At 36.9% G+C, this 24,824-nt stretch overlaps 3 protein-coding genes and 1 non-coding gene across 5 annotated transcripts in view; 3 read left to right on the plus strand and 1 right to left on the minus strand.

Moving 5' to 3' along the window:
- The first annotated feature begins 766 nt into the window (after positions 1-766).
- On the plus strand, positions 767-3,256 carry LOC134754141 (uncharacterized). Its single transcript, XM_063690664.1, has 4 exons — positions 767-775; positions 882-1,031; positions 1,899-2,030; positions 3,075-3,256. The coding sequence occupies exons 1-4, from the start codon at positions 767-769 to the stop codon at positions 3,231-3,233; spliced, it is 450 nt and encodes a 149-aa protein (XP_063546734.1). The 3' UTR covers positions 3,234-3,256.
- A 5,861-nt stretch (positions 3,257-9,117) lies between these two features.
- Positions 9,118-24,824, minus strand: part of LOC134742766 (lipase member H-A) — a 43,244-nt gene continuing 27,537 nt past the window's right edge. For both annotated transcript variants that reach the window (XM_063675955.1, XM_063675962.1), the window contains exons 6-8: positions 10,654-10,845; positions 10,270-10,447; positions 9,118-9,268 (exon numbers count right to left, since the gene is read on the minus strand). In XM_063675955.1, the coding sequence (XP_063532025.1) occupies positions 9,211-9,268; positions 10,270-10,447; positions 10,654-10,845 (428 nt within the window). In that variant the 3' untranslated portion in view covers positions 9,118-9,210. The remainder of the gene's footprint in view (positions 9,269-10,269; positions 10,448-10,653; positions 10,846-24,824) is intronic.
- LOC134742653 (aldehyde dehydrogenase X, mitochondrial-like) lies at positions 12,159-23,720 on the plus strand. The gene is made up of 11 exons (XM_063675839.1): positions 12,159-12,309; positions 18,067-18,171; positions 18,395-18,662; positions 18,774-18,890; positions 19,332-19,519; positions 20,469-20,571; positions 21,261-21,442; positions 21,973-22,134; positions 22,234-22,391; positions 23,339-23,413; positions 23,560-23,720. Exons 1-11 carry the CDS (start codon positions 12,280-12,282, stop codon positions 23,633-23,635), a joined length of 1,464 nt encoding a protein of 487 aa, XP_063531909.1. The 5' UTR covers positions 12,159-12,279; the 3' UTR covers positions 23,636-23,720.
- Trnat-ggu (transfer RNA threonine (anticodon GGU)) lies at positions 24,749-24,820 on the plus strand. The gene has a single exon. It is a non-coding gene; the product is annotated as a tRNA-Thr (tRNA).

The raw sequence follows: 24,824 nt of genomic DNA on the forward strand, positions 1-24,824 counted from the left end.
TCAACTCCCTTTTCATCACTTTGGGGGATGAATTTTTACTAACGCTGAAATTAGTTTTCTTGTTTTTTTTAAATATAATACCTTTGTGAAAAGTTTCAAGTTCCTAGCTTATAATAAAATTTGAACCCCAAGACAAACTTACGTCCCGTGTTTAACCCCCTCCCCTCCCCTGTTAAAATTTCCAAAACGTCGAAATATTTTTTTGTAAGCGGCTGTTATGCCTTTCTAAGAAGTTTCTAAGCATTAATATTTTGTACCCCCAAATTGCTGTTTCAAATTTTCAACCCCTTTTTAACCCTTTTAGGGGATGAATTTTTAAAAACGCTGAAATTACTTTTCCTGTATTCTAATAATATGCCTATATACAAAGTTTTAAGTCCCGCACTTGATAAAATTTTTGATTTCCATACTAACTTTCAACCCCTTTTTCACCACCTTAGGAGATGAATTTTCAAAAACGCTGAAAGTAGTTTTCTTGTTTTTTAATAATATATCTTTTACCCAAGGTTCGAATTCATAGCTTAAAATAAAACTTGAACCCCATAAAAACTTTGGACCCCCATTTCACCCCTTTGAAGGATAAATTTTGAAAAACCCCTTTTTAGTGGAAACTAACGTTATAAAAACTACCTATTGTAAAAAAAATCAGCTCTCTAGGTCCAACGGTTTGGGCTGGGCGTTAATTTAAGTGAGTCAGTCAGTCAGTCAGTCAGGACTTTTACGTTTATATATTATATAGATTATAATTCTCAAAGAATGTTAAAACATGGCACATGTATGCTACTTTATTTTGAAAGCTTCGCTCCTTTATCTAATGGCAAATACGGTAGGCTATACATGTACCTAATTATAATTTAATAATACGAGTATATTTGTTTTAGGGACCATTCCAATTGCATATTTCGAAGTTTGATGTGTGTCAGGGACCTAAAAACAAAAATTGCACGTATTTGGCTCCCTCAGGGACGGTAATTAGCAATGGAAAGCTGGTCACAAATGTTACAGTTTTGGAAAACACAACTCCGTCTAAGGTAAGTGGCAATGACCGTCAGGAAACAATAAGGACGGTAGGCAACGTCACTTTTATTTTTTATCCAAGAAAATAAGGTATGAAACCAATTTTAGGAGTTTCCGTAGTCAACTAGGAACCCTTATAGTTCCGACATGTCCATCTGTCTGTCTCTTCGTCCGCGGCTTTGCTCCATTAGCGCTAGAAAGCTGAAATTTGGCACGAGTTATAAATCAGTTACTCCGACAAAGCCCTACACGAAAAAGTGGATAAATATTTTTTTTTACTTCGACCCTATTAGTGTAGTGTCGTTGGATAGGTCTTTCAAAACGAATATGGGTCTGCAAGAACCATTTTATGAACAGATTATTTTCGGAAGTAACCGCTCTGAAGGAAAAAAATTGGGTCCCTGCGTCTCTAACTTTTGAACCAGGGTTCAAAAAATATGAAAACATCGTGAAAGTAAAGCTTAATAAAGACTGAAGGAAAGCTATAGCGTACCAGATCGGTTGTCGTTTTAGATTTTTTGCAAAAAAAGTCTATTTTGACGGACGGGTAACTACACTAACTACAGAACCGTCACTAGGCGTGACCCGACATCGCCGATTGATGTATTTTAAGGTTTTCATGCGAACTTGAAAAATAAACTAAATTATAAGTGCACTGTCACCAAGCAGAAAATGCAACAAAAAATAAATCGTTTTACTTATGATTCCAATCCAAATAGTGCTGACGCTAGCGGCAGCCGCAGATCGTCTTAACCCATTTTATATAATTACTTATAAAGCATTTTGGCGCTGAGACCAAGGCCTTAAGTTCAATGAATAATCTTGAACTCTTTATTTGTTTAGGTACTTAATAAAATAATTAGGTTGATAATATGTTTCAGGGAAAAATATTGGCTCTGTCGAATGGTAAAGAGTTGCTCAGACTCCAAATGAACAACCCGTGTGAACATCTGTTCCTCAGACCATTATTAGAGAAAATGTTTAAGGTTTCAAAAAACTGCATGATCTTGAAGGTACGTAATATTAATATTAGAGTCTAGGGTACACTACATAATTCCGAAAAATGTTATGCCGAATTTTAGAATGCCGAATTTAACATGACATCCGACACGTAATCGTAACACCCGTAATAATTACTATTTGAAACGTGAGTCTTCATTTGAATATCACGAATTTCATTTTTCCGACCTTACAGAAGACCGAATTTCTGAATACCGAATTACTAAAACGTGAATCTTCATTTGAATTTCACGATTCACGAATTTCATTTTTCCGATGTTACAAAAAACCGAATTTCTGAATACCGAATTACTTTATTTCCGATCGGTCAATGATTTTTCGGAATTTAAGAATTCGGAAAAAATGTTTTCGGAGAAGTATAAAATCGTAACTTTAAACTTTCGTTCAAATGACAATCGGATTTTAAATATTCGGAAAAAGCACAAGTAGTGTTTTTAAAAATCATAATTTTAATATTTCGGACGTATAAAAAATCGGCATTATGAAAATCGTGGATATAAAAATCCTGAAACCATATTTGGGAATATTTGGGTGTTCCCCTTATTGTTATTTACAATTTCACAACGTTGACTGACCGCAGTTATAGTCAAAAGTTATTTAAAGCCTAAATAGAGCATTTTGAGCACTTAGAAAAGGTTGAATAATCTTAAAAGTAGATGGCGCCATTAAATAAGAATATGTCTAAAATGCTTTTGTTATGCTTTAATTTTATTTATGTGCATAATATGACAGCGGCCTCAAATGTTGGATTTTACATACGTCTGGAAGTCATTAAAGTAGTAGGTGGCGGATTTGATACGTCATCACATCATCTTCCTCACGTTATCCCGGCTTTTTGCCACGGCTCATGTTTTCCTTCATCAAATAGGTACCTACTTGAAAGGCATCAGCTTTGTATACCGAATATATCGATATCGATATATTGGTAATTCACTCCGAAATTGTTGATTTGTATAGCAAATTACTTCACGCATTTATAAGATTCTCCACTATTCCCTGTAATATTTTATAAACTCTTAGTGCTTTTTTTTTTTCAGGGTGACTACAATATAAAAATTAACGTGCAGGAAATGGTGGACGATTACTTTGGTGGAAAGTTTTTCTACGGGGATATGTCTTTTAAAACTATATTCTATGGAAACGATTGCAACTTTTCCTGCAGTAATCTCTTCCTGACTATTATTCCTAAAAACTAGACTCTTGGGCTTTCGCTATTAATCATAATATACGAAAAATAAAGAGATTTAGACAGAATATTCCAGCAGTTTTTGTAACTTCTGTACTACTTAGGTATTTTATTAATTGATCCTACTACATTCGATTTTAGACCTCTCTCTCCTTTGTATTCCCATCTGATTGTGGGGTCTGCTTTCCTTGTCTTTTCTCTCCACTTCGCACGATCGGACGTGTCGTTTACTGAAACGTCGCAGGCCCTCATGTCTTTTGCTATGGTATCTGCCCATCTCATCTTCAGTCTTTAGACCTATTTAGATGAAATCAATATTGTTAATTTGTAACAAAGTGTCTTAGTTCTGTTGAGACTTTTGCAGTTGCACTTCCAGTAGTTTTAAACTCCTCGTTACCGCGCTGGTTTCATGACAAACTCATTCGACCTTCAGGGAACCCTTCTCTTGAATGAACTTTCTCTCCCAGAACAACGTCAGAGCAAATTCTTCTGGATACGCAAACTACATAAACCAGTACCTGCATACCAATAGCGGCGAAACAAAAATATTCGTAGGGACGCCAGGGGCCAGCCAAGAAATCAATCGTTTGCGCCGTAGATAATAAGAAACTAAGCTTTAATTATTAATGTAGGTAAATTCCTAGTAGTAACTTTTAAGTGCAAGATAAGTATTCTAGGCCATAAAACCATAAAACCAGAATATGAAATTGTGAGTACTTTCAATTTATTTGCACCTACATAAAAGAACGCAATCTCTGTTAACGAGAACTTCTATGTGTTATTGACCCAAACAATTTTGAACCTGGATATTCGGGTACGACCTGCTTAAATGGAGACACAAAATTGCCGGTCCCTTGAGATTTCAACTATCTAGGTTTCACTGTTATTTCATTTAGTTACTGGTTTACGTAGGTAGGTTGATTACCTCCGTAAGATTTTATTTTGTTATTTATCGCTAAACCTGCGTGAAATACAGCAATTGTGATGAAAATACAGCACTAATAACATAACATCATTATGTAGGTACTGTAGGAAGGCAATACCTACTTAGAACTTTGAATACAAATGAATGTAATGATAGTGATTACTGCGAATTTATCGTTTAAATATTCCTATTATGTATGATGGTTAATTGACCATTTAATATAACGATATAACAAAACGGCCTAAATTGTTTACATGGTTATTTATTCTGAATGGATAGTAAGTAGTAAACATGCTGAAACAAGTTATCATAATTCTTAACATTTTACTTTATTTATTTTTATGTAAACCAAAAGGGAATCAAAAGGGAAACTAAACATCTGCAAAGATCCTTCAATGGAAGTGGAATATGGAAGTGAAGGAATCCCTAGTGAGAAAAAAGGAGTGCTTTAGACAATGGCAGAGCTCAGGAACAGAGGAAGATCGTATGCTGTATAAAACCGCTAAGAAGTTTGCCAAGTGTACAGTAGCTAAGCAGAGACAAGATTCAAGGGAAAACTTCTACCAAAGACTGGAAAGCGCTACAAACGATCGGGAAATATTTAAATTGGCAACACAACGCCACATGACCAGGATATTAAAATAAACAAATATATCAAAGACGACAAAGGACACCTGTTAACCGATGACAAGCAAATCAATCATAGGTGGCACCAGTACTATCGACATCTTCTTAATGAAGAATTTCCCGAGTCAATCTTTATCTGCTATCCCAGGAGTAGCTGGACCGCTGGATAGCATCGGAAGTAAGGAGGTAGCAGATGCACTTAAGAAAATGAAAAACCACAAAGCTGTGGGACCTGATAACATACCCGCTGATCTGTGAAAGCGTCTGGGACCGATAGCGGTGGAAAGGCTAACGAAGATCTTTAATGCTATACTCAAATCCAACGAAATACCTAAAGCCCATGCTTTAGCGTTCATTTGGCGCCATCGCCATAGCTATTTAGTACCTTTTTACAAACATAAGGGAGATGTAAGTAGCTGCGGTAATTACAGGGGTGTCAAGCTTACCTCCCATACTCTGAAGATCTGGGAGCGTGTACTTAGTAACCGGCTAGGTGAACTTACAACCATATCAAGTAATCAGTGTGGCTTCGTGCCGGGAAAATCCACAACCGACGCAATCCAAACCTTACGACCACTCTCCAACAATGGAAAGACGCGCTCGAAAACCACGGTCTCCGTATTAGTCGCAGCAAAACCGAATACATGAGGTGCAGCTTCAGTAATCAGATCACACCCGACACCAATAATATCTTCATTGATGGTCAGCCCTTGTCCAAAGTGAAACAGTTCAAGTATCTAGGATCTATACTGTCCGATAACGGCAACATTGACTTAGATGTAGCGCACAGAGTAAAGGCAGCATGGTTAAGATGGAGAACCCTTTCAGGAGTGCTCTGCGACTACAGTATGCCAATAAAAGTTAAGGGTAAAGTCTACAAAACGGCTATCAGACCCGCTATGCTGTACGGCACTGAGTGTTGGGCGGCAAAGAAGACCCACGAGAACAAACTGCACGTGAACGAAATGAAGATGCTGCGATGGTCGGCGGGTGTAACGAGGCTGGATCGGATTCGCAACGAATACATCAGGGGCTCCTTCAAAGTCGCACCCATAGGTGAAAAGATGGTAGAGAGGCGAATGCGCTGGTTCGGGCACGTGATGAGAAGGGGTGAAGAGTACCCAGTTAAAAAGGCTTTAGCAATCCAGGAAAAGAGAAAAGGCGGAGGGCGCCCCCTAGCTACGTGGTGGACAACCGTATCCAAAGACCTGGAACGGGCTCAGCTTGAAACGCAAACAACCCAGGACAGGCGATCCTGGCACCTAAGGACGAGGAGAGCCGACCCTAAATGAAGGGATAAGGCTAGGAAGAAGAAGAAGAATTTTTATGTAAACCGAACATGAACTTTGTGAGTATAATTTGTCGATATCATAAAATGCAAACATCACTATCGATGTGTAAAACTGTCTAAAGGATGAATGCCTTTATTGTTGGTCACTTAAGCTATTATTTAACTTTTATTAAAAGAAACAACACAGGAGAATGATTAATTATAAGATTTTTTAAATCGCTGCGACGAAGAACGTAGTATTAAATACTTTTACTGAGTGTGTGTGCAAACTGCAAATAGGTCTTTGACTTGCACGTCTTACGTCAAAAAATATGAGTTAATAGCTGGTTGTGTTTATTTTTCCGTTTCCATCTAACTAAAAAAATCCATCTTGCCCTCAAGTTGGCATACCAGTTTTATAAGGCATTTATAGTGTACAAGAAATAAGAAGCGATTTTGAGAAATTCAACCCTAAGGGGGTTAAAAAATGGATGAAAGTTTGTTTGGGGTTTAAGTTTTATTTTAAGCTAGTAGGAATCTGAAACTTCGTCAAAAGATGTTTCATTAAATTACAACAAAACTGATTTCAGCGTTTTTGATAATTCATCCCCTAAGGTGGTGAAAAAGGGGTTGAATGTTTGCATGGAGATCAAACATTGGTTGTGTGCGGGACTTGAAACTTTGTACAAAGGCATATTATTAGAATAAAAAAAAGTAATTTCAGCATTTTAAAAAAAATCATTCCTGAAAAGGGTTAAAAAGGAGTTGATAGTTTGTATGAGGTTAAAATATTATTTTAAGCTAGGATCTTGAAACTTCGTATTTGATTAAAAGAGAAGAAAAGTAATTTCAGCGTTTTTGAAAAAAGATCCCCAAGATGGTGAAAAAGGGGTTGAAAGTTTGTATGTAGGTCAAACATTTTTTTTTGTGTGCGGGACTTGAATATTTGTATAAAGGCATATTATTAGAGAACAAGAAAAGTAATTTCAGCGTTTTGTAATATTTCATCCCTGAAAAGGGCTAAAAAGGGATTGATAGTTTGTATGAGATTCAAATTTTATTTTAAGCTAGGAACTTAAAACTTCGTAAAAACGTATTTGATTAAAAGAGAAGAAACTAATTTCAGCGTTTTTGAAAATTCATCCCCCAAGGTGTTGAAAAAGGCTTTGAAATTTTGTAAGGAGATCAAACATTTTTGTGAGTGCGGGACTTGAATATTTGTATAAAGGCATATTATTATTACAATACAAGAAAAATAATTTCAGCAAATAATAATAAAAAAAGTAATTATGTGGTGTGAAATCTTTTTTCGGATTATAGATATACGCATTTAACTGAAAATATTCGGAAAATTACTCGATTTAGGGTGTTAAAATCGCGTTTTTAAACTTTACTTAATAAATATTATCTTTAATTATCTTATCGCCCAACGCCAATCACGCCAATGTAATTCAGCTACTCAACATGGTGCTTTAATGTAATTCATTATTAATAGAGTCTGTGCGGAAAGAGAAGAGTCGTGAATTGTATGGGATCCAATACATTCTACCAGGGACCGGCCCGCTATCCCTTATCGGGGTTTTATAAGGGTATTGCATAAGGCTTAACTCACCATACCCTTTGCCAGACGAAACCCTTTGTTTTGGTTTTAAAAACCCTTATATAAAGCTACCACATTTGAGTGATCGGTAGCCCAAATACCCTTACAAAACCCTTATCATCCGCTCACCAAGACCTTGCATATTGCTTATAAGGGTTAGCCTTATAAAGGGCTTCCCTTTTAGCATATAAGCGTGCTAATTTAAGTCGTCTACCTTGTTCATAAAGCACACATTACTTCGAATCCGAGCGATCGTCGGCGGCGACGGCGGCGTTCTTTGACTAGGCACGTATTTTCTTTCCTTTTCATACACTACCGTAGATATATACTAATCATGTCGCTTTCACGCAAAGGGAAACCTTTATAAAAAGCGCTTAAAGATAAGGGTAACCCTTATTAAGGGCTAGCCTTATTTTTGGTTAGCATTTCGGTAAGGGTTAGTCAAAGGTAAGGGTATGAATGGGCTTGCAGTTCAAAAGGGAAAGTCTTTCAATGTGTTAGCCGTGTTTAAGTGTTGCCCATTGAAAGGGTTTTATCGCGGAAAGGGTTGTCCGGTCCCTGCATTCTACGACTCTATCGCTTATCATACGCGAGGAGTCAAGGGCTAAAGAAACAGGTATAAGTAAGCTCTCCAATCTCGTTTGCCAACAAACCACTGTGTGGTTTGGCAGAAGAAAATATGTAGTTAGTTGTAAGTAAGATCTTTGAATAAACGTTTATTTATTTATTATTTATTTTTAATTAGGTACGCATAGGTTGTTACGGATCTCACGGTCATGTCATGTCAAAACGCCAGTGTAACAGCGTTTTCGAGATGTTTACATGCTTACGAGTAGCCATCAACCCAATGAAAGTACACGTATGGATGCATATTGCACGCACACATACATACTTAGTTTCAGGATGAAGTCAGAGATGGCGCTTTCAAATGAGTTTCCATAAAATGCTTCAAGAGGGCTCTCTTTATCTTATATACTTACTTTACTTTTGCATGCTGCCACTATGGGACCTAGTCTATGATATTTGGACTAGGTTAAGATGTCAAAAAGTGACAAGTAACACTGCAAAAACTAGGTTGTACAGAAAAACAAGTTAAAATTATTTTTAGTGACAGTTTTACAAATAGCATTAACATTTTATGTAACACATTTATAAAACGAAAAAAAAAATGTTTTTTGGCGAAATTAACCTAACCTTATATAACATTTTTTCCTTCTTCTAGCCTCAGAAATGCCTGGCTAAAATCTCTCGGGTTCCTCGTAGGCACCTTGTATATCAACCAAATATCAAAGGACTATCCAGTAACTTAACCTTTCATATGCTTATAATTGATCAGTGCAGGCCATTCGATTATATAAATGTATAGTTGGTAAGTTATCACAGTCAGCATCCGAAATGTTTTCGAAAGATCCGAACAAGGGCTTTATCCTGGGCAAGAGAAACAATGCATTTATTAACCACATTTACTTTTTTAAACGAATATGTATGACAAAATAAGTTATTAAATATATTTTATGTACAATTAAAAATATTAAATTAAATAACGCATTTACTAATTTATTAAATTAATCGAATGGGCAAGCTTCTTCGTGATCTATACTGACGCAGTACATGCCTCGACACCTGGAAAAAGATGTTTATTTCATTATGTACACTCGGACATGAAATGTATGATAATTGATCTCATACAAAATTATAGGTGTCGGAAGAAAAGTTGAGGTGAAAGATGTAATACACACACACTTAAAAACATCAAAAAGGTAGTAAATGGTTGACTGGTAGAGAATGCCTCAAGGAGTTAAGTCCGCCATTTGTACTCTTTTTGTGTAAATTTGTGCAATAAAGTTTAAATAAATAAATAAATAAAGAAATGTACCTACGAATTAATGTGGATGTGATTTAAATGGACTACATTTTTTAAATCTCAATATCTTGAAGAAACTTTTTGGTTGATAATTTGAAATTCCCATTGTCATTATGTATTAACACAATCGAAATAGGACAAAGGTCGAAATCTCTAGAACAGTTCTGAAATTAGTTAACAAAACGTCCTGTTTTCATGTCCAGACTATCTGATGTTTGGAGACCTCGAGGAATCGCGGCCATCTTGGAAAATGTGTTTCATCCTCTATCCTGTGTGGGTGTTTTCTGTGTATTTAAGTATTTATATATTATATATATCGTTGTCTGAGCACCCATAACACAAGCCTCCTTGGGCTTACCGTGGGACTTAGTCAATCTGTGTAAGAATGACCTATAATGTTTATGTATTTATTTATTTTATTCTTTAGTTTAGACATTTGCCTTTTTCCCGGATTGAAATATAGTCTAGAGCAACATTAAAGCTTATTCAATTTTACACAAAAAGTACCACAAACCTTTGTGAACAAAATAAACCTTCATAGAGAATACACTTGAACAAGCGAGGATGATTTCTGCACGAGCCCTAGGTATATTATTAATGTAAGTGCATAATGACGCCTCCTTCTGCTGCATGCCAGCTTGAATACTAATTGAATATCAGCATGAAAAACGAGTATCAAGGACCTTTGCCAAAGCCCACTTTTGCAAAGGTGTCGCCGGGTAGGTCACCCGGACGTTATATATTACAATTGGATACTTACGTATCCGGAGTGGCTTCGCCTATTCGCACGGCCCGCCTGTCAAAGCGGATGCCCCAGCGGCCGCGATCCTTCGGGCAGTTGGAGTCGCACGGCACCCCCACCAATCGGATGCTCCTGTTCTGTCGCACACTCGCCGCAAAATAGCAGGAACTCATGAAATGGCTGCATCGGGCTATCCCTGTGTACAATGACAACACAGACTTAGGATCAACGAGGTAATAAAATAAAAAGAAAGGTAAAAACATCAACATTAATGTACCTACAGGTATACATAAGAGCGTAGCGAGATTTGTTTTGGCGCCGGAGTCTGCAGTTGTAAATAAGTCAATCTGTACTTTATCTTAGGGGACTTAGAGGGTAGCCGGTATGGCCGAGTTCACTCACGCATAAAGTGCCCCTGACAGCCAGGCTGAGTCCTGCCGCCGTTGACGCAGAAGTCGGCGTGGCCGATCAGGCCGGACTCGCCCAAGAAGCCGGCGTTCGTATGGATCACCTGCACCACGTGCGCGTCATGCCGTGTCAGACGGTACTGGCTGGAGCCGTAGGCGGATGCTAGCGGACGCGCTGGATCTAAGCCTGAGAAAGTAACAGACACAATATTTCATAATCTTTAACAGAGAAAAAACCTACTTCACTGAAATGTCATTAAAACTATTTTACGACCGTAATGCATCTTCTAATAATTACATTTAGTACAAAGATGTTATATAGCGATTTTTATATTTTCATATGAATATACGAATCATAATCAACCATTTTTATATTTAAAATAGCGCCATTTGATGAAGTAAAACTGCTGATGAAGGCCTGACACTTCAACGACACATATTTCACGTTCGGCGATTGGTCTTCTTCGTTAAGATTGTTAAGCAAGTAAGGTTTTAAGCAACATTTTTGACAAGGTCAAGTATTGATAATGAGTTCCATTACCATGAGAATTTGAGGAAACTCTTCAAGTGTTTTAAGTATACCAACATAAAGCGATTTTTGGATTTGTTCTACAAATCAAGAATTTGTTATTAAGCAGTGGCCAATGCTATTTGGCGAAATGGAACTGCTGATGAAAAACATAGTGGAACACCTGATCAACAAGTATTTTACATCATTGGATTAATAGAATATTTATTTAATTTATTAAAAGCATAACACAAAATTGGACTAATTGTAATTGACGTCACCGATCATGAGGAACCTTGCACTTGTTTCGAGAAACACCACTACGAGTATATTTGTACCCGCTTGGTATTTGCTTGCTTTGTATTTAAATTTAAATCTCGGCGTCCTCAATGTTGATCTTCTTGAAAATATAGTAAAACCTTAAAATGATTTTGGCATCTGATTAGCACACCGAAATAATTATATTTTACAATTTGTGTATCAATTTTTTTTTTCGGTAACGCACCTATTTGGAAAACTAATCAGACGTATTTTGATAATTACTCATTTTAATTAATGATACAATAGTTACTAATGCTTGTAATTATCCAGACACTGAACAAAAAGATGTGTTAATACGTACTGAATGTGTGCTCTACAACGAAATTAACAAAGATCTCGACATTTTCCACTACAGCCTTGTTAGGTACATTTAAGCATAGAGTTAAATCTGCCTTACAAAAAGTACATTTAAATGATGTGCACGGTTGTTATAGATGTACTTTACCACGATAACTATGTGATTCTTGTATTTTTTCTATTGTAATTTGTATGTTGTTACTGTGCCTAAAATTAATAAAATAAAATAAAATACCTACTTATAAAAAATCCGCAAATTGCACAATAATTATAGCTTAAGATCTTATATAAGAACAACGCCACGTAGGTAGAATAGCCGCTTCAGTCCCTTATCGGTAAAACAAACACAAGCTCTTGAATTTCTATCAATCGCTGTTGTATAAATACAATACAATAACAGTCGCAGTCGTAGCTAACAAGCCATACTTACATCAGAACACTCTGCAGGAGACCGGAGCCGGCGGCGCACGTGTGTAACTAACAACTAACCTCAATATGTCCAACGTCGAGATCAAATACACTAAGGTAAGGAATTTATTAAGTTAACTAGTAAAGTACATATTATTCCTACTAGCTGTTGCCCTCGACGGGTTGATTTGTATTATGTTGGTGGTTATATATATTCTATAGGTACATGAGCATAAAAAATTATGCAGCAAAAGAGATCAATGGGGACGATTAATTATTTGTTAATAATTATACAACACATGAAATTTGTTTTTTACAAACCACGAAGTTTAACCCTAACTGAAAAAAATTGTTCTCGATATAATCCCTCTCAACCCTAACACTGCCTGAACAACATGACATGAATCTAAGATCAAAAGATTACTCAAAACAAAGTAATTCACACGGATCAATCCTTCAATCTCGTTCTAGATCTCGAAAATATCAATCGAGGTTGCAAAAATCGAGATTTACTGTCAACGAGATTGAATCTCGGAAATTCGTGCGAAATCTAGCGAGATCTCGAATTTGCGAGATCGAGATTGCATTCCCTACTCCCGACCATTGGCGTATCTCTTAGTCTAACTCCCTGAACTGGGCCTGAAGTCAACCTGTCAAGCAATGTTTCCGGGCTTCTGCCTTACTAACTTTGCATACGATTTAATAAAAATAGGTCTAAGATATGAATTTGAATAATTGTTCAATCACTCATCCTCTCGTGCAATATTCATTATGTTTTACATACTATTAGAATTTAAATAAATAATAGTTGTAACGACCTGTATAGTCGTTCGATTTATAGGTGGCCCCGAACGGCTTATGCTTTGTCTATCGTTAAGTAAAACCGCAAAAAATGGTTCGGTCACTTTAACCGTTTATTGAATTACAACTCCTATGGAAATTGCAATAAGATTCAAAATGAACAAATGGAAACATTATTTGCAACTTTTTGTGTGGTCCCTCTACGGTTACTGAGTGCCGGCGAGTCGAACGCAGAACCAGTCTAAAATGTGTCATCGAAATGCGTAAGAAAGGCGCGTTATCGGAGAGCGGACCTACACTGGTTTTTTCACCATTGAACTAGCCCGCGCTCAGGTGCCAATTAGAATTACACGACCCTTTTTTTGCAGGTAGCGGCACGTGCGGGATTACTTAACAATAGACAAAGGATTAGCCGTTCGGGGCCACCTACAAATCGAACGACTATACGCGGGAAATAGGTCGATCGGGTGACCGATCAACCATTAGCCTAGACTCTAGAGATCTGAAGTTGTGCGAAAGGATTTTTAATACAAAATGAGGGTCAAAAATTTAATTTGAATTTCTTCATAATTTGACTAGTTAATCGTGAATTCGTGACAAAAATTGATAATGTTGAAAATGTATATCTGAGGATTCGAAAGGTCGTCAAAGGGATATGAATCCGTAGTCAAAATGGTAAAGGCATCCGCGATCTTTTTTTTAATGTTTGTTCTGATCACGTTGAAAATTGATATCTAACGAGGATCCGACAGACCTTTTTTAAATAGAATAGAATACTTATTATTCGTAAACACACAGACAATAGACATACATTAAAAGAACATAGTGAAAATAAAGTGTCACGAAATGGCCCCATCTCAGCATACTGCTGGCGACTTCCAGCGCTGATCTTCCGATGAGACCATCAGGTGAGAATCACGGTCAAAAAAATCGGTAAATCGTAGTCAAAATTGTAAAAAACGGCTGCTATCTTGAATTTCTTCAATAATACACAGAAAGAAAATGGTAGGTTGATTGATATGCTGCCCGAGACACTGAGTTTTCTTTTAATTAATTTCTAAGCTTAATAGCATCATTTGCGGACGTTTCTGCTTAATAAAAATAATAATTTGGGATAGCCAATTTAGTTTTGTAGATTCACATAGTAAAACTCGTTCATATACATACCTACCTAGGGACATGTCCTTCATGGTCAACAACATGGTTCAAGAACCAGCCTATTTAGTACAGTTTCTAGATAAAATATGACTAAATAAGAGTCCTGTTTCTGCTAATATAACGTTACCTTGAGAAGACATGCACAAACTTTTTGTCCCAATACAAAAAGGCAGCGTTTTTCCACTCTAAGAGGCAGGTATAATCATGCTTACAGTCATGATAATAAGTATATCTACTATCTCTAGCATCGGATCTTGGCGATTGCCCGGAGACCATACATACTACGGTAATCAAAACAGGATTCACAATATGGCATCAAGTATTGTATGGCAGATGAAATTACATACAGCGCGCAGCGAGGTTCCGGCATTGTGAATATTGTGGTGACCAGAATAATAGTGTCATTGTTGTTAACAACTGCCACTTTGGACTATTTAATATCCCCAGCTTTATAATCACTAAACTTTAAGGCACTGGTCGTTTGTCGGGAGAGTGAGCGAATCGATGAACAGCATTGTTAGCGTAGTGTACGCAACCTGCTACTGTATGAGCAAGGCCTCCGCTGCAAATATTTAATTAGTGTTAGATTAGGTAATAATTAGTTTAGTTTAGTTTAGAATAGTAAAATTTAATATAGATTAGAATGTATAAATTAGATTAATACAATAATTATTCTTTATGTAATGGGTTGATACCTAAATAAATAACATTTTTATTTTATTTTATTTATTTTTTTATTTTATTTATAATACGTTCACAAGTATTTAGCACAATACAAGAACATCTAAAATTATAAAATTTAATCTAAGTATTTATAAAATTTCTACCAAATGTAGAATCTACCAAATGCATTTTGTAAAAGGCGGTATATAAAGAAGACAATGTTAAGATCTCTACTCATATTAACGCTTACTGGGCTCCAGTGCCAACTACTACTTATAATAGTACATTGTGCAACATCGGGCGTAAGTTAAATATTGCAAACGAGAGTATAGTTAAATCGCGACGGCTTGTCGGAGCGATTTATATACTCGAGTTTGCAATATTTATTACGCCCCGAATTACACACAATGTTTTTCATCACACTTACGATACAAAAATGCAGTATAAAGACAAAAAACTGTTAATTACAATACTAGAAACTTCATAACTCCCTAGGGAAAACGCTTTTTCTATAGTTCCCGCCAAGCCTGCGTGCAATTCCACATTTACTGGGCGAGTGTGATGAAAAACTAAAAACAATACTACGCTTAACAGATACACCATAGTTATACCCTTATACCTATTAGTTATGCGTAGAATTTACCCGCTACGCTTTTCTACTGCATGTTTTACGATTACGGTTTGTGCAGTATAGTAATGTACTATTGTATGTATGTAGGTATTTACCCACTCAAGGCCAAGACGATCATCTAGTTTAACTTTTGATTGGACGTACGCTATACCCATTAAAAGAGTATACAGCGTACATAGCCGCTTCCGTTGCTAGTTAAGTGTTCCTACCGATGTGACGTAGGTACTTTGCCTTGAGTACTTACTTAAATACGTGAAAACATCCTAAATAAGTACTTACAATAACCGGTTCGGTTGCAACAAGCACAATCGACGGATTAAAGTATCTAACTGCGCAAAGAACTATGCATTTTCCCATACAATCAAATGTTAGGGAACGTAGTTGAGTCGCTTAATTTTTAAACTCGGGTAAATCCATTCGACCCTCTCAGCAAATATCTACCCTATTACCTTTTCTTAATACCAAATCGCATAATCTGACAGATGGATTTACCCGAGTTTGTAAATTAAGCGACTCAGTTATGGTTATTATACGGCAGTTGAGGTGCACCCGGCCCTTATACTGTCCTCCAGTTAAGAATGACTCACGTTAGACCGGACCGTGTCCGGGCCGGAGCTTCCGGCGCTTCGTTTTCTATGGAAAGCATCACGTGATTACCTGTCATGTCATAGAAAAGTAAGCGCCGGAAGCTCCGGCCCGGACACGGCCCGGTCTAACGTGAGTCATCCTTTACCCTGTTATCCATTATTATTATTGTCGTCTGGTTGGGACATTGGCTGCAAAATACCAGTCAGCTACGAGTACAATACAATACAAATATTCTTTATTGCTCACCAATAAGCACATAACTATGGTAGGCAACAGGCGGTCGTATCACTAAAGAGCGATCTCTTCCAGACAACCTTAGGGTAGTGGAGACAAAGCAAAAAAACAAGTAATGTGAGGTAGGTGATGCAGTGAGTGATAGAAGTTGAGAAATAATAAAACTTAATAATACACATACATAAATAGCAAATAGTATAAATAAACTACATACACTACCATACATAAATAAATATCATATATAACATAATTTACGAATATATATAAAACACCACAATGCGGCCAACAACAATTTAAAGGGAAACAGGAACAGAACAGGACATTAAATAACATTACGGAAGTGATAAATAATATTCTTTAGCTTGAGTTCGACTCAAGTAAATAGATATAAATATTAGTGCACTGCCTTATGGGAATATAGTTCAGATCCGGAAACCGCTACCAAATTTTAGTATGTTGTTGGGCACTGGGTCTCCAAATTGGGTCTTTAAATTTTTAATTTCTGATAAAAACTGTGGTGTGTATTGCAATGCATAAGGTAGTTTGGGTGCAAAATGTAATATTCGCAACGAGGCGGGAGTCATTTTGATGACGTTATTCCGCTGAAGTAGATGGTCGGCGCCGCTGTCTCCCGGCAGTTTTGGAGACCCAGTACCATGCCCAACAATATACTAAAAATTGGTAGCGGTTTCCGGATCTGAACTATCTCTTCGACCGTTTCCCATAAGGCATAGTACTATATTTAGTTGTAGCACTTAGGCAAATGGAATCTAAATGCAGTTTACGTCACTTTTCGTGAATATTTTTCGCACATTTTTTGTTTGTTTTTCAATCGACCCACACAACATTTGTACATAATATGTATGTACAGCTGATGTGCAGAGATATGCATATGTATTGAACTATGATTACCTACCAACCTACTTCATAAGTAGATACTTACATGATAAGTACAATTATTTTAAAATACGTTTATCTAATAATAACTATGTTATCACTTTACACTACTTCAATAACATAGATATTTTAAACAAGTTAAGCGACTATGTAGGTAATTTAAGCACCCGGTATAAGATACAAATGAAAGTACTTCATAATTACTTCATAAGTAGGTACTTACCTATACATGATAAGTACAATTATTTTAAAATACGTTTATCTAATAATAACTATGTTATCACTTTACACTACTTCAATAACATTAGGTATTAAACAAGTTATGCAACTATGTGGGTAATATAAGCACCCGGTATAAGATACAAATGTCACATCCTGAAACAACTTTGTAAGTAAATTTCTTAATTTTTATTAATATATATGATTAATTTAAAAGCACCAATAGCAACGTCAACCTTCAAGCCGCCGATCCAGTGGCTATAACAACGTCAATCTTCAAGCCGCCGATTCAGTGGCTATGTCTTTAGGCCTTTTTAGTGTGATAAACCTCAATAGGCATATGCTACGCTTCATGTTTTATAACTGAAACCCGGAAATATTTTGTCAAAGGGTTCTCAATTCTTTTTTACTTGCATTCATTAAAAAAAAAAATTGCCCGCAGAAATATACCCTTTATTTGATAACTCGCTGAAAATTCCCAAGTCATGTTATGCATATGTTTGGTATATATAATTTTGTCATAAATATAACGTATTTTCTACTAAAAATAGCAGGGTGACCATAAATATTTTAAATTTTTCTCAATCTCGTTTGTTTAAAATTATCGTTTTGGGCAAAGTTTTCCCTGGAGGCAATTAACGAATACACTTTTTGTTCAATCTAACATTATTCATTATTTACAGTTGTTCATCAACAACCAATGGGTGGATGCTGTTAGCAAGAAAACTTTTCCTACGATCAACCCTCAAGATGAGTCTGTCATAGTTAAAGTAGCTGAGGGAGATAAGGTATAAACTTTACTTAGAATAAGCTATACTGCTGGATCTAGTTGTACGCAACAGCCCCACGCATTTTACTGTCCCTCGAGACGCCCTCAAGCGCGCGAGTTGGTACGTTAATTGCTATTGACTGGGACTCTATATGAGCATAAGATCGTATTTATAATGAATAAACTTAGACCTATGTAAGCAGAACTTTTATTTATTATTAACAATAAATATGTTTTTTAAGGCTGACATAGACATCGCTGTCCAAGCCGCTAAGAAAGCGTTCCATCGCTATACAGAATGGCGCACCCTTGACGCCTCTCAAAGAGGTCGTCTCCTGCTCAAACTGGCTGACCTAATGCAAAGAGACGTTACATACTTAAGTGAACTGGAGACTTTGGACTGCGGAAAGCCAGTGAAGCAGGCTTATGGTGAAATTATTTGGGCTGCAGGTATCGTGAGGTACTACGCTGGCAAAGCTGACAAGATTCTCGGAAACACTATCCCTGCAGGTGAGATGGCTTTAGTGCGTAGATATCAGTGATATATGAACGTATAACGTCTATACTCCTTACACTTTTAAAGCCTTCTTTGCGATATTAAATTCATTGTTTTGGTTACAGACGGTGAAGTCCTGACATTCACTCTCAAGGAGCCCGTTGGCGTATGCGGACAAATTTTGCCATGGAACTACCCAATCCCCATGTTTATTTGGAAGATTGCACCTGCTTTAGCTGCCGGTAAGTGTTAATACAAACAATATTTTTGAAATTTAAAAATTTACATAATAGAAATTTACATACAAATTTACTACATACATAATATACATATAGTCACGCCTATTTCCCGGAGGGCTAGGCAGAGACCACGGATTTCCACTTGCTACGATGCTGACATACCTCTTCCTTCACTTTCATAACATACCTCACCAACATAAAAATTTGACTTTTAAAATAACACTTGCACTGTCTGTGCTATCAAAATCGCTGCCAGCTTAGTCTGACTCTAGTCTAACAACACCGTAACACACGACTTCACTAACTTCACTTCGAGTAGATGAGTCGAAATCCAAATGTCTTGGGTAAATAATGGCTTGTCGTCGAACAGTCTAGTGTTATATTTAAATGAATATCTTTTGGGTTTAGTTAGAATCGCCACACTCTATACTTGTGCTTCCTCAGGTTGCACCGTCGTAGTAAAGCCTGCTGAGCAGACTCCTCTTACGGCGTTAGCAATGGCAGCATTAGTAAAGGAAGCCGGCTTCCCGTCGGGAGTAGTGAACGTGGTCCCAGGATACGGGCCGACGGCCGGCGCTGCTCTGACCCACCACCCCGACGTCGACAAAGTTGCCTTTACTGGTTCTACAGAGGTAAGAAACTATTAAGTTACAGCAGTAAATGCGTCATACACATTTAATAGCGAAACGCGTTCGCATCTTTCCTGTAGACATCGCAAAGTCTGGGAATCTAAAGCTAATTTTTATGCGGTACCTTTATCTATAGGCGGAATACATTTTTTCAGTCTTTGAGACTCAAATAATAAAAACGCGATATCTATGTAAGTATCAGTCTTTAACTTTTATTGTATTGTCCACAGAAGTGACATTTTTCTACAAGGAATTCGGACTTTTTCGCGTCTTTTCTGTAGACATCGTCAATTTTAGGGAATCTAAAGCTAATTTGTACGCCTTTCCAGGCGGGATGTTTGACCCAAATGTAACCTATTTAGTTTGTACCTGTAGATGCAACCTCGGTTACGGTTTCAAGATAATGTGCTAAACTAAAACTAACTATAAATTATACCACATTCAATGAAAAAATAATTGATCTATTGAATGATCACATGACCTTGGCATGTTAATGTTTAGGAGGAGTTTTAAAAGTAAAGCACACCCTAACACAATATTTAGAATATTTTTTCAGGTGGTTTACTTACACGTCTGATTAATTTAAAAGTATCAATATCAATGTCAATATGTTTTATTTATCCAACCTGCGAACCAAACTAGAATTGCAGGAAACTGTATAACAATTTATAACTTTTGAATAATAAATCTCTCTCTCTCTCTCTCTCTTTGCTAATGTGGGTATGACAGTGACACCACGAATACGGCGCAAGTAATTTATTTCCTTGTGTTATAAAAAACTTACGGTGCTACAAATCTACATAATGTCAGTTGTTTTTAATCGCACCTTTGATTTTATGTACTTACTAACCTAAACCACTTATTTAGATCCTTTAATTTATTTTCTTAACTAAATGAACTTTTATTTACTTATATTGATAAGAGATAAGACTTATTTTATTTGCTATCATAGGTTGGACGCATCATCATGAAAGCAGCAGCCGTGACGAATCTTAAGCGGATCACTTTGGAGCTCGGAGGCAAGAGTCCCCTGGTCGTCTTCAACGATGCAGATGGTGAGTGTATGCGCGACCCTGTGGATTCCACCATTTTGCATTTTTAACAATATAGGTAGCTACCGCTCAATGTTACGTATTATCCCTACATGCATAAACAGAGCTGTCTAACAAGACTCGTATTTATGGAATGTTAAGATACTTTAGATTCAAGTAATACGTTTGGGATACACTCATATATACTAAGTTTTCCGCTTTTTTTTATACTACGTCGGTGGCAAACAAGCATACGGCCCGCCTGATGTTAAGCAGTCTCCGTAGCCTATGTACGCCTGCAACTCCAGAGGAGTTACATGCGCGTTGCCGACCCTCACACTCCTCTCCCTCGAGCTCTGGCAACCTTACTCACCGGCAGGAACACAACACTATTAGTAGGGTCTAGTGTTATTTGGCTGCGGATTTCTGTAAGGTGGAGGTACCTCCCCAGTTGGGCTCTGCTTTAGATCTAGAATGACATCCGCTGTCCTGTGCCCTACCACACAAAGCGAGATGTCATTCACAGTGCCCATACCTCTCTTTTGGACGTAGTTTAAGGACATACCCGGGCCCGGGTCCAATACTTGTACGAGTATAACGTAGAAGAAAATAAAATCAAGAGCAATTAGCTAAGAAGATAACCTTACATGTATGTAAGCTGTAACTTAAACTGTTTCACTCATACATAAATTGTGTTTTGTTTTATTCCAAAGTTGAGAAAGCAGCCGATATTGCCCACCGGGCAGCTTTTGCGAACGCTGGTCAATGCTGCGTAGCCGGTACTAGGACATACGTCCAATCGGGAATTTATGATAAATTTGTCGCCAAATCTGCTGAAATAGCGAAGAAAAGGAGCGTCGGTAACCCTTACAAAGATGTTCAACAGGGTCCTCAGGTAAGTGATTCAAAATGAAGGGTGATATTTTCTACTTGCGTTTATTATTTAGTAGCAAAATGTATAAACACTATACGAATCAAGTCGAGAAACTGGGAGATAAATATGTACTGACATTCAAACCTCGGATAACATTTTATTTTTACATTTGCAAACTGAATGGTGTATATAATAAGTGTTCCGGACGTTTGTATTTTAGTTTTTATTTTATTTTGGGTAGTTCCATTTCATAACTTTGACGATAAACAGGAAATCCCACCTCACCCCGTAGTCCCTCGGAATTGGGGTGAGATGGGTTTTCATACAAAGGTGATTTTGGAAGATTGTTGGATCGTTTTTTTATTTATTATGAGTATTACTATAGCTCCATTTTTAATTGGAATACAATATTTTTGTTAGCAGTAGCCTTAAAATCCCATCTCACCCCCCTTTCATACCTTCTCTCCCCATTCATAACCCAACTCTCCCCGCGAACCCTACTCACCCCATTTTACGGTACATGAAGTTTATTGACAATTTATATGTTTCAGATTGACCCGGAAATGTTTAACAAAGTGATGGGATATATCGAAGCGGGCAAGAAGTCGGCGCGTTGTGTTGCCGGTGGAAACCGTCACGGTAACAAAGGCTTCTTCGTCGAGCCAACCGTGTTTGCAGATGTTACTGACGACATGAAGATTTCGAAGGAAGAGGTGAACTATCCGTTGAATTCAATTGATAGCTATAAGCCGCTGTGTCTAAGTCACCTATAATAACCTTAAGTCACCGTCTACTTTTTAAACAAATTTCAGATATTTGGTCCAGTTCAGAGCATTCACAAATTCGAGACTTTCGAGGAGGTGGTGGATCGGGCCAACAACTCCAACTACGGTCTAGGAGCCGGGGTGATCACCAACGACGTCAACATTGCCCTGGCATTCGTCCGCCACGTGCGAGCCGGCTCCGTGTGGTAAAACACATTTTATCAAATATTTATTCCCATGCAGAGCATTCACAAATTTCAACTACCGTCCGAGCTGGATGCCAACATCTTCACGAATTATTATGCCACGTGTACTAAATTATGTTTCTTCATACATAAAATATTCACTATAACTATGTTTCTTAATATTTTTAAAAGAACATGACACACAAATTAAGCACATAACTTAAACTATGGTAGACAACAGGCGGTCTTATAGCTAAAGAGCGCTCTTTTCCAGACGGTTGTCGTTAGGGTAGTGGAGACAAGGCAAAAAAACAAGTTATGTGAGTAGGTAAAGCAGTGAGTGATAGAAGTTGAGAAATAATAATACCTAATAATACACCTACGTAAATACCAAATAGTAATAAACTACATACACTACAAATACATAAATCATACCTATATACCTATCATATATATAACACATTTACGAATATATACATATAAAACACCACAATGCGGCCAACATATTAATAAAACAAATATACTTTTTAATTTTTCCGTTACGACATTTCTATGGCCATTACGTAAAACTAGGATGATATAACTAATTTGCTGTACAAAAAAGTCTGCCAATTTTTGCGGGGGAGGGGAACGTCAAATGTATACGTAACGTCAAAATAGCCATGTCACATATACGTCAGTCCATACATTGTGTATGACCATTGGCCGACTATTTTCGACAGAGGGGAACGCCGGTTAATGGCTACACCGTTTGGTTATATCCTCCTAGACGTAAAAAGAAAAACCCTAAAGTAGTAATAGGAGCCGGTTACTCTGTATAATAACCAGGCATCGTAAGCTGCGAGCGAAATCCATTGAAATGACGTATGACAACAAGTAACAACCCTAGTACTTCAATGGATTTCGCTCGCAGTTTACGATGCCTGATAATAACTATTTATTATACATTACTGTGTTTATGTTTACAGGGTCAACACTTACGAACACGTCACCACTCAAACACCGTTTGGCGGGTTCAAGGAATCCGGTATCGGGCGCGAGATGTAAGTTGATTTTTAGGGTTCCGTACCCAAAGGGTAAAAACGGGACCCGATTACTAAGACTCCACTGTCCGTCTGTATGTCATGATAGATGCATTGGTTTTAATATGAGGAATTAAAATAAATATTGTACCTTTTTTTTGTTACAGGGGAGAGGATGGTATTTTACAATACCTCGAAAGCAAGACTGTAACCCTGAGCCTTCCGAAAAAACCACTTCTATGAGGCCGCGGTGAAAATGCACTTTGATACAAAATAATGTTATCAACACCTCAATTTAGTTTTAAGGAATATTTAATAAAGTAAAATATTACGATTAACATATATTTGAAATATATTTATAATGTCAATAAAATATATATTTTTATTATGTAAGCCCCAGGTTGACCCATAGTTGTTTCCGCCACCCGGAGAAAATTCTGATTGTAATAAAAAAATAAAGCTATTGGCCATAACTTCGTCATAACAAAGATAAATACTTTCATACCTATACCTACGCTGACCACCCTATTCTGTATGTCAGTGTCACTTTAATACATTTATATTTATAATTACCTATTTCGCTTAGGATCAGCTATTTTGAATATCACGCTTATTTACCTCTTCATTTTGTTTTCAACATTATAAAATTTGCATGTTTAAGTCTGTTATATCTTTAGAAATGGCTATACGAAATATGCTTACAACAAACCTCAGTACCCCTTGTTTGCATTTAATTGCCAAAGGTGCTTGTATTCAGTAAGTATGCTTAATTTGAAACGAAGACACAAACATAAACAAATAACATTTAAGATAGGTATATTTACATTGGATATGGAACACGTAGCTTGTTGCACTATGGGTACTAGGCGACGATATACATAGGTACTTAAATATACAATTAGCTATATGTACTTAATTAGATAAATACCTACATACTTACTTACTTAGACACAAAGAAAACATCCATTAACTCAGAAACAAATATTCGTGATAAACACACAAATATATTATTACTTTTTTATTTATTTAATAGGAAGCAAACGAGCAGACGAGCCGCCTGATGGGAAGCAGTCATCGCTTAGAATTATATAAATAAGTTACATAACTAGAGACTAGAGACTGATGACCCCACAGTCAAACTCTTTATTGAGTTATGACTTTATCACATTGATCTACTCAATACTCTAAGAACAAATTAAATTATTTTCTATGAAAATATTTTACTTTGTGTTTTTTCAAGTAGACTACTATTTAAACTAAGGTATAAACTGAAATAAATGTCATATAGGGGGCGCCACAAGCCTTAGGAAATTGTCATATACTTGGAAATTTCGATCCATGCCATGATGCCACCGTGACCGGATAGCCGAGTGGTTCAGGCACCTGTCCGGTAAACGGGGGACGCTGGTTCGATTCCAGCTCTGGACACTGG

Source organism: Cydia strobilella, chromosome 1, assembly GCF_947568885.1.
Source record: "Cydia strobilella chromosome 1, ilCydStro3.1, whole genome shotgun sequence".
Lineage (NCBI taxonomy): Eukaryota > Metazoa > Arthropoda > Insecta > Lepidoptera > Tortricidae > Cydia > Cydia strobilella.